The 11,287-nt window shown below is 39.9% G+C and overlaps 1 protein-coding gene across 2 annotated transcripts in view; it reads right to left on the bottom strand.

Annotated features, from left to right (window-relative positions):
• Window positions 1–7,556: 7,556 nt before the first annotated feature.
• chrm4a (cholinergic receptor, muscarinic 4a) overlaps window positions 7,557–11,287 on the bottom strand; it is a 35,421-nt gene continuing 31,690 nt past the window's right edge. For both annotated transcript variants that reach the window (XM_061808611.1, XM_061808601.1), the window contains 2 exons: window positions 10,317–10,586; window positions 7,557–8,291 (listed from right to left, as the gene is read on the bottom strand). In XM_061808611.1, coding sequence (XP_061664595.1) covers window positions 8,046–8,291; window positions 10,317–10,586 — 516 coding nt within the window. In that variant the 3' untranslated portion in view covers window positions 7,557–8,045. The remainder of the gene's footprint in view (window positions 8,292–10,316; window positions 10,587–11,287) is intronic.

The raw sequence follows: 11,287 nt of genomic DNA, 5'->3' as shown, positions 1-11,287 counted from the left end.
CTTATTTTCTTCAAGGTACAGGAGCCTCCTACAAAATTGGGACAGCAAGGCCCATTCTTTTGGTTTTGGACAACTTTCTGTTATCAAACAAGGAGCTGAATGGAACAATTCACAAGAGGTTTTTGGTCCATGATGGGTAACAGCTCCCTTCATTGTGCTTGTTCACATTTTGCCAAAACCTTGTATAAAGTTGATGAATCTGTTTGATTACCAAAGTCAGTCAGTCCCAAAATCAGCTGGGATAGGCTCCGGCACACCCACGAACCAAACGAGGTTAAGTTTGATAGAAAATAACCTTATTTTCTTAAATGTTAGTAAACTAAAACATCCTGATCGGAATACCACAAGCTATGAAGTTGATCTTTCTGGATTACATAAGGCATACTCGTCTGATACTCAATACGCTGGAGCAGATTTAAACATTTACCGCGTATTTTGTGATTGATTTCCTATAAAATTGGAGCAGTACAATTGTTTAGCTTTGCTTTTGGGAAACCAGTTGTTTGAATAATACATTAAATACAAAGTATATACATTACATATAAAGATATTTCCAAAATAAAGGAAACATAGTTGATGCATTGATTTTTCTCTTCCATATGTCATCAATAGCCGACCAGTTCACCAATTCAAATACGAGTGCCGTACACTGTGTTCCAAGATCTCAACTCAGTCAGGTTTTATCATTAGTTTCCCGGGGAAGTCAAATTCCAGGATAACTCCCAACTGTATTTTGGGGAAAAAAAATAAATAAATAAAAATACTGTTGTTATCATGGTGGTTTTTTTTGAATAAATCCTTGAATATTATTGAAGTTACAGTAACTGTTGATGATAAAGAATAATTTGGAACACAGTGTACAGTATAAACAGACAGAATATTCTTGCTGTTGTTGTGACTTAATTGATGCTGTTGAAGGTTTTCTGCGACAAGAAGGAAGAACACACCTCACAATGCAATGTTGGATCATAAAAAAGTACATGCGTGTTACATAATCACCACACCAGGTTCAGACAAAAGCATGCTTCACTGTCAAAAAATGAAAAAAAAAAACACGAGGTGTGATGTTTTGTCACTATGGTGACGCTTGCCTCAAAGCTGTACTGTATATTTTGCCTCTAGAAAAAGTAGAAACATTGCGGGGAGTAATTAGCCTGTTGGGGTTTGTCAATTAGGGTCTTCTATCTTGAGGGACTTGACTCTGACTGTACCCTGTCAAGTACATGGAGTAAACAAAACAGTGAAGAAAAAATAAAAAGAGTTGACAGTAACTGTTAACAGAGTTGCAAGATTGGTCGGTTGTTACATGGACTGAAGTTTCTACGTGGTTGGGATTCGTGATTGTCTTTTTAACAAGAACGTTAGTTCGCCCTCGCTACCCAATCTCCTGTTCGCATGGGAATGCATTTGGCGTGCATAGCAAACCGGCATGTAGCGCTAACCGTTAGCTTATCTAGGCCAACCAGCCTGAAGGAATTCATCGGTAAAGGCACAATGACAAAACAAAGAGCTGAGAAAAATCCTTGTGTGCAGACTGAATAGGAAACAAAAATATCTATTCATCCATTTTCAACTCCATGTTTTCAATTTTTACTTGTTGCTAGTGAAATCCATGAGTCCATATACAGTGTACAGGGTGTGTAGATGCAAGAGAGATCCACAAATGACATTACAGTACTGTACTTTTTTTCAGGGTAGGATGAAAAGGGGTTTTAACAATGCACATGCGGTTTTCAGATGTGGTTGTTGGCCATTAAGAATGGCAGAAATTCCACACCATCATCAATCACTCTAGATGATGAGCAGCCTCTTACTGTCTGTAGATTCTAGGAATGATCCCGTACATGTTTTATTCGCCCTTGTAATAATGACACTAATACCACTTGACCAGTCTGATGTATAAACTCCAGGAAGGAGCCAAGTCAGCTGAGTGGCGGGGGGCTGAACATTAATGTGAAACCATTTTCTCTGACAGCAAGCAGCTCGGGAAGCGATGGAGGCGGCCGTCCCGCAAGTGACCGTAAGGAGTTGCTCCTCTATGTAGTATTTTATCTGAGCAAGATTATGCCATGTTCAAGAAAGGTTTATGTTTCTGACCCTTTTTCGGTTGATTTCTTGGGTTTATTTTGAGATTACATTTTACAATTGCAATTGTAAAATGTAATGGTACTATCAGCAAGTACTCCCAAGTAATAATTGTACTTTTTTTTTGGGGGGGGGGGATCTCTACTATACTCACATGCCACCTGGATGAGGCAGATGTCAGTATTAAGCTCATTTTCAATCAAATCAAGGTGTATGCAAGTCCATTAAATTGGATTTTGGGGGGTTTATGTCACTAAATTATGGTGTAAAGGTGCATGTCAAACCATCTCAAGGCACCTGTTATATAAAGACTTGACACTGAGCTGATTGGCTTGATCGGTATCCGAGGCTAATTAGCATTTTGCGCTGATGTATTTACTTGCTTTGATGTCACAATGATGTAATTGATTGGCTCTGCAAAAAACATTTACTCAGTGTTCCCATCGTGTACAGTATATTTGAGTTAAAAATCTAGTTTATTATTACAGTAAGTCTTGTTGCCTGTTTTTCTTCATCGTACTGTAAATATCTGACTGTACTGTAAATATGTAAAAATATAAAGTTATTGAAAAAAACATCGGCAGTGTAGGACAGACAAGTGATACCACGATCACACAAGACAAATTTGCTCTTTGAGGATTGCACTACGTATATCAGACCACTGCAATAAAATCTTGTATTCTGATACCACCGCACTCCTTCTTTTAAGATAACGGGATTTTATCTCTCGTTGTCATGGAGATGAATCATGCCGCGTGTATTATAAGAACGAAATGGGGTAAAATACCCGGTGGTGCTTTGGAGAGGATGTTTGTTCAAGGCTTGCTCGAGATATGTTCATGTACTTTTAATACGATACTGCTTGCGACAGGGAACAAAATGTTATGTAGCCTAGCAAGCTAGTGCTAGCACTAATAGTTGTACTTAGATGCTGGCGTTGTGTCAAATTATGCTCTAAAGTTTTGGTCTCAGTGAAGTAATTTAATTACAACATAGTAATTTAATTACAATAAGTTAGCACCCATTATTTCCATCATATAATGTTGGTTTGACCTGACTTTTTAGAATACATGAGCGGACTACAGAATATTTTTGAAGATACCCAGTATACAGTAAAAAAAGTGTATACAGTAAATGAACAGATCATTTAAACATCATCATCATCTCCAGATGAATCAGTGATCGGTTATCGTTCTTTTAAACTTGCTGTTTAGTGATCACCCCACCCCCCCAGTTGTATCGTAGAACCAATATGTGTGTCTTGATGGCTTGTCATGGGCTGGCCAGAATCATGCAACCTGAGGTCTCTGGTACACATTGGAGCGATTAAAAGAAATTTCTCTGACAAAGGGTGATAATACAGTGCTATGAAGAAGTGTTGCCACCCCCATCTCAAATTTGTGCATTTTCATGCATTTTCCCCTATTTAATGTTTAAGTTCAAACAAATGTATCTATCAGACAAATATAAACCAAGTGATATGTAAACTATTAATAAGGGAAAATTCAGATATGAAAAAATATCAAAAGTTGCCTGGACCTGTGTTGAAAAAGTAATTAGCTCCATTATTCAATTATAAATTACATGTGGCTAATCACACATTTCAGTTCATTTTCACTGATCACACCTAAGCCTGACTACCTCCACTAATCAAGTCAATAAAACAGTGAAGCAGAATCTAACCTGACAAAAACAAGACATAAACATCTGACAAAGCTGCAACAAAATGGCACAATCCAAAGAAATTTCCAAGCAGTTCAGAAATAAAGTAATTGAAAGTTTGGAAAGGGTTAAAAAAAAAAGCCATTTCTAAGGCTATAGGATTCCAGCGAACCATAGGGAGAGCCATTGTCCTCACATGGAGAAAACATGGAGCAGTGGTAAACATTCCCAGGACAGGCTGGCCTACAAAAATGATCCCTGGAGAACAGCAATGACTCAGTCAGGAGGCCATAAAGGAACTCAGGAGAAATTCTCAAGTACTGAAGGGCTCTTGTACATCAGTTAAGTGTTCATGATGCAGATGTAATGAAGGGACGAGGCAAAAATGGCACCCGTGGCAGAATTTCCAGATGAAAACCACTGCTGACCCCGTCCACTCCCCACAAAAAAGAAAAAAAAAAGCTGACAAAAAACCCCATAAAGGTTCATCTTACTTTTGAAAAAAGTAAAAACAAAACTGAATGACTTCCAAGATTTTTGGGAGAAAATTATATGGAAACAACAAGTTGAAAGCTGAGATTCTTCGAAGGTGTGTGTCTCAATAGATCTGGCATAAACTTAACCCAGTATTTTTATCAAAAGAACATCATACATCATACATGGTGGTGGTAGTGTGATGACTTGGGCTGCTTTTCTCCTTCAGGACCTGGACAACAAACTACGATTTATGCTTTAACAGAAAATCCTGAGGGTGAATGTCCAGCCATCAGTTCGTGACCTGGATCTGAAGCGCTCTTTGATTCAGCTTCAGGATAACGAGGCAAAACACAGCAGCAAGTCACCTTCTAAATGGCTTAAGAAAACAAAATGAAAATTTTGGAATGGCCTAGTCAAAGTCTGGAGTTGAATCTAATTGAAATTACCTTAAAAGGCCATTAATCATTGAAAACCCTCCATTTTTGATGAATTCAAACAATTCTGCAACAAGGAGTGAGTCAAAATATCTCCATAGAGATGTGAAAATGTGTGATTTCCGTTTTTGCTGCTGAGGGGGGCCCAACCAGTTTTTAGGTGCAAGGGGCCCATTGCTTTTATCGCACTGGTCCAGGTAACTTTTTTTTTTCCATTAATAAATGAAATCACCATTCAAAAACACAATGTGTAGACCAGCTATATTTGTCTCTTTACATTTGTTTGATGATGTTAAACAAAGTGGGGAAACTATGGAAAAATATAAGAATTTGAGAAGGGGTACAAAGCTTTTTCACAGTACTGTGTTAACATTATATATTTTTTCCAGGTACAGAAGAACAAAAACACCAGAAGGAAGTACTGTAGTATTTCTTATTCACCCATGTAAACAATCTTATATTGGAATGTTAATGATAATTTTTTTCCCCCTTAACCTTCATATTTACTCAGCTACTGTAAGTAAGTAAACTTGGGTATAGTGAAACTATTCATGTTCAAGATCCATAGTCACTAAATGTGATATAATGCCATATTACTGTTAATTATATCAAATATACATTTAATCAATGATTACTATACACGTAATCCCTTGTTAAACATTGCAAAGTGTGCAAATAAAAGCAGATCACAGCATGCAGCTCTCTCGCGTTCCAGATATCCGTAATAATCCGTGTCAATATTGGTTGACAGTCGGTGAAAGTTGCAGCTGTAAATTGTAATTGCATCATTAGCCAGACTGAGTACTGTGCGGGGAGCTAGTCGTAGACTGATTGAGTTGGCATGTACAGTAGCTCATTGGTAAAGACTTGGCCTTTACTGTAGAAATAAAAGTCACGGTTGAAGTCCAGTTCCGCGCAAGACCAGTCTCAACTTATTGGAGCTATCACTTCCCATCAACTCTGAGCAAGTGATACCCAAACACTGCGCCGCGGCACATTAGGGTGCTTTGAGAGATCATCCAGTTTTGGTCCAAAAGTTATTTCTTCACAATAAATCTGATATCTTTGTTCAACTATCTATAGTAGCAACGTGTAGTGGCAGTCAGAAGCATTAATTCGCAGTAGCTAGCAGGAGGCACAAATAACCACTTTATCCACATGTCGCAAGTTACATAACACAATAATAGCTTTGTGTTAAACTAAACATTAAGACGAGAACTTTTAATTTAAGAGTTGACATACTTTTTGTGACATTTTTGTCTGGTGATGTGGCGTGATATATTTTTCCAATGTCAAATGTACGACATGCCTCGGTTCAATAGGGTTTGGAAAAACTGCTCTGATATCTGTGCTTGCATCCTGCACATGTGTGGTCTGCTTCCCTGTCTGTTATGGAACAAAATTATACCGCAGTTAAATTTGTTTTTCACAATCGTAAAACAAACTCAAAGGGGGGAAATCCTGCGTACAGTAAAGCTATGTTTTTTTTATGGCTTTTGCTAACAATGGCTGATACGGCTAAAGCAAACTTCGCTCCCTCTGAAGCATGGTCAATTTATCAGTCATGAAGAGGAGTGAAACGTTACGGGTTGGCTTGCCCAAACACCAAACTGTTCTTAAAGTCCCTGTAAAGTGAAAACAAACATCTTCTGAATGTGTCATGTTCCAGAGGAGCGTGGAAATGGAAGAGGTCTTATAATTGTGAAAAATAAAGCTGCTTCTTTATCCGACTGGCTCATCATGGGCTTTTGCACATCCCAACAATGAGGGACTCCAAAACATCTGCTACAGCACAAAAGCCCCTTTCCACACGCTGGCTCTCATGTCTGGTATTTTGATGCCTTCTCTCTATGGTGTGCATGCTCTCAAGTCGAGTCGCTCTAAAGTGGCCATACCATCAGCCTATCCAAAAAGAAGCTGTTTTGTTGGGGCGCAGGAATAAGGACAACTGAAATAGTGAAAAACAGTCGGATGCTACGGCCTCCATTCCTTGACAGTGCACCTGCGGCTGGGTGCAAATGCAAGCGTTGAGATTTTCGTGAAAGCGCAAGACTCGTTGCAGTCCGCGCCCAGCTGGCCATTCTGGTGACTGGAGACTGTGAGTGTGCCATGTTTAAAGGGAATGAGAGGAGTTGCTATTATTGATCATAAACACTTCCAAAGTAGCGCAACTTGGCCAACCACAAATTTGCCTGATTTACTTTTGTGCATGAAATTAGCAACCCCGGTTTAACCCGCCTCTGGTGCACAATTGCGCTGCCCTCTGCGCCTGATTTCTGCCATTCTCGGAAATAGAACCCTGAATCTCCACAACCGAGTGATGCATAGTTCTCAGCCTTAGGACGTTTTCAGTCATTATCTTGAAACATCTAACATTGAAAAAATAATCATCTCTGAATTCACTTTACAGGTTCTTTGAATTTTAATGAATCCCTTCTTGTCAGCAAAACTAAGGAATTAGTGTATAATACCAAAAGCTGTCAACATGGTTCCATTTGGTATATGTTTAAAATCACAGGGATGCTGGAGGCTATCCCACCTGACTTATTTGGGGGGCGGGGGGGGGGGGGGGGGGGTCTGTTTGCATCCTGATGGCACGGGCAATAGATGCCATAGCGAGTGAAATTGGGAAATAGGCTCGGTGTTTCCCTATCTTGAGGTCTCTTGATCGCCCAGGTCTCAGTTTCTGAGACTTTTCCTGAATTGAATGAAGTTAATCTTTGTAGTTCACGATAACTTTTCACAACCACCACATTGGCTTGAGTAGAATAAGACGTTCTGAAATGATTGTAAATAGAATTCAATTAAATCTAATAACTAACAACAATCTACTCTAACCTAATAACTAATCTCTGACAAAAAGTGAACCATCTCCATAAAAATGAAAAGTGGGATCCTTCCAAATATCTTTGGTCAACTAATGTGATTTTCGCGCCATCATCATCATTAGTCCTCTTTCTTGTACTATATTCGATTCATACATCCACTGTACACAAAGCACACATTCACACTGCACGCTTATTATTCATTCATGAATCCAACCTCTGTTCACAAAACATTCCTCCCACTCTCCAATCACGTCATTCTGGTCTTTATTTTACACTCATTCATTAGTACTCTCATTCTAATCTAACCCCCATAGGTTCGCCGGTATTTAATTATTGTTGTTCCCGCTCCCCTCACGGCAAATTTGATGAAATCATTTTTCTCCTGGAGATTTTGTTCAACTTGTGGGGGGAGCTGGAGGATTTACGGGCTCAATTTTCCTTCATCTGCAACATAAATCGTGTCTGCTTCTCTACTGTAAAAGTCGGTACGGGTCATCTTTCAAATCGTGCCAACCTTCTCGCCCTCTTCTTTCCCTGTAGACTCAACCCTCGACTCAACTTATCTTGTGCCAATGTTCTTGTATTGGCAGAGCAGCAGGTTTTTAAAAGTCTTTTTGAAAGTGGCGTTGCAAAGGGCGTAACAAGCCGGGTTGATGGTGGAGTTGACGTAGCACAGCCAGTAGCCGATAGCCCACACGGTGTCGGGAACGCACGACTGGCAGAAGGTGGAGATCAGCACCATGACGTTATAAGGGGTCCAAGTAATGATGAAAGCCAGCAGGATGGCAAAAATCGTCTTGGTCACCTAACAAGAGAGCAAAAAGAAGAGATTAAAAAAAAAAAAAAGGAAGGGAATCAAATGCCAGAGAAGAGCCAAGAAAGCTTTCAGTCATTTCTACTCTCCAGGGGACCAGTGTTGTTTTCATTTAATAGACTGGAGGAAAGTATAGAGAAGACTTGAGAAAGTTTTGCTCGTTTTTGTTTTGTTTACAGATATCACACAAAACCTTTAAAATATATTCGATAAGATCTGAAGTAAAGAGTGTCTGTCATCCTACAACGCTCCAGTATCATTCTCCATCACATCACTCCACCCCCTTCCCCTCCCACCGCATATATAAAAACATAAACACACCTGGGCAAGTAACGTCTATATCGTTCGAATAAAGACACATTTTAGCCAGAGTATTTTCCTCCCGACTGTTCAATGAAAACAGGCATTGACACCAAAAAGTTTTGGTACTTCAGAACATTTCAGTCTGCACTTTTTCATCCAATACTTCTAGTTTTAACTCAGTATCAGTTATTTTTTCCCACACATATCTTTACCTGTACTTGATTGATTGAATTTATTATTTTGACAATTCATCCATCCGTCCATTTTCTATACTGCTTATCCTCATTACCGTCACGGTTGAGTGCCTTTCCCAGCTTACTTGCGGGATACACTCCGAATCGGTCGTCGGACAGTCCCGGGGCACGCACAGAAAAAGAAACGGTTACTATCACATCCACACCTACAGACAATTTACAGTTTTCAATTAAGCGATCTGGATAGGGGGGGAAAAAAAGGAGTACCTGGAGAAAAGCCACACAAGCATAGGACAAACATGCAAAGTCCATATTGGAAGGCAGGAGCCCACCTTTGAACCCCCAACCTTAGAATTGTGAGACAGACATGCTAAAAACTTAACACCACACTGACGATTTTCAGAGGTAGTACAACAACAACAACAAAAAACAACACAAAAGAAAAAGTGAAAAACCTTCTAGAAATCCATATTTAAATGGAGTGTACTGCCAATCCCAAAAGTAATTGGAAGAAGTCAAACCTCAAGTCCCAAACGTGAGTTCTTTTGACACTTGGCCTATTTATGGTGGTCCTACGTGGTCCCGAAGGCCTCACCAAGCTATGACATTCAACATTTTCTCACAGTCCCTGCACCAGTATAAGAAAGAAAATGGATGTTCATGGACAATGCAAACCATAACTGGTAGGCGTTAAAACAGCTTCTTCCCTCTTGCACTTAAATTCTTGAACAGCTACCGTACAATTCAACTGCAACATTTTTTTCTGCCTATTTGTTGTCACAGTCTACTGGGCCAATTAGTATTACATATACATTAAAGATTGTTCATGTGCTTACTGTGGTAGTCCCACCACTCTGGACCACCTGCACATCTGTTGTCGACCAATGCGAGGTTCTCGTACCTGAGTGGCATCTGCAACATTTGCACAATCGACATTGTCCCCAGGCCTTAAACTGCATCATATATTCCTTGAAACTGAAGTCTCCACAACCTTTGCAAAATGGTCGTTTCACTGGACTATCGCTCCAATGGGCCTTTTAACGACTCTGCATCCTTTTTCCACAACTGTGAGTTTTTATGAAAACTGTTCTCCGTCAATTGCCTGCTGTTGTACTGACCATGTATGCTGTACTTGGGCGACTCCAACTACCGGAGACAAATTCCACGTGTGTTGTTTACATACTTGGCCAGTAAAGCTGATTCTGATATGACCTTGTCTAAGGAGAAATAAACTCTTCAAAGGTTGTACTTCAAATATCTTCTTGCTGGCAAGTTTTTATTAAATTCTAACTCTCATTCTTGTCAAAGTCCTGTCCGATCTAGTCCCCTTGACATTATCCAGGTGCACTAGAAACATGGCATTCCCATTTGTGTGCTAGCACCCCAAATCCTGTAGCTTTAAATTATTTTGTATTGTTTCCACTTGGCTCTGTTCTGTTCTTGAAGATGACGCAGCAGTAAAATATATTACCAAGGCGATTTCAATCGCTGTAAATGACTTAATACCCAAAAGACATACTTTCTTTTCCCTGGCGGCCATCTGTCTTTTCCGCTTGACTTGGCTCCGAGCGATGCTTGCGAACTTCCTTGCCACCGTCCTGGGGCGGCTGATCGGGATGGAATGCCTCTCGGTTCCGTCCACGGGCGGGACAATCTCGATTGCTGTGATGCATTCGTCCCCGGCCTGCTTGGTCACGATCTTTATCTTAGACCACCTTGAGTTGGATGTGATTTTGGACATGGAAGGATTTGCCAAACTTGCTGGAACTGGGTTAGAATTAGTTGGAGCCTTGTAAAAAACAAACAGACAGAAAAAGAACATTTTGTTATTGATGATAAAAGTTGCTTTCACAGAGCTGCTTTGGTTTGTTTACCGTTTTGCTTTATTGCCATTGTGTTTAGAAGCACTATACAGTCCAATAATACTTTGTGCAAAACCTTCTCCTTTGGGGTTCTCTAACCCCATTCTACATTTCAGGACTGACAATGTTGTCCATTATTTGCAAAATAGCTCAAACTCAGAAGGACTGGATGAGAGCAGTCAGAGTAAAGCGAGAAAACTTCAGCAGGACTATTTTGGACACAATTGTGTCTCCCAAATGGACAAAGATCCTGAACACAAGTGAAAATTGATTTTTGGAATAGATAAAGCAGTTTCGAGAACAAACCCAAACGACAACGTGAATCAACAACTTTAGACGATGCTTTAACAGTGGGTCCGGGACAGGAAAGACACTGATTTAAATACCAAAAGAACAAGGGTCCAACTCCCATAAACGGGAGCTGTAACATGAGATGATCCATAAAATCAAAGTAGAACGTGCAAACTCCAAACAAGCTGAAGCTGACATTCCAATGGTGAACCTCTGACTCTGGCGCAGTCATACTAACCAGCATCCCACCTTGCTGCTACCATGGCAACCATTACATTCCCATCATATTTTGTTAGACTTAAAATGTCAAATCTATATCATCATTACTTTTATACTA

This window comes from Syngnathoides biaculeatus, chromosome 2 (assembly GCF_019802595.1).
Source record: "Syngnathoides biaculeatus isolate LvHL_M chromosome 2, ASM1980259v1, whole genome shotgun sequence".
Taxonomy (NCBI): domain Eukaryota; kingdom Metazoa; phylum Chordata; class Actinopteri; order Syngnathiformes; family Syngnathidae; genus Syngnathoides; species Syngnathoides biaculeatus.
The sequence above is the reverse complement of the archived record's forward strand: the minus strand, read 5'-3'. Positions and strand labels throughout refer to the sequence as shown.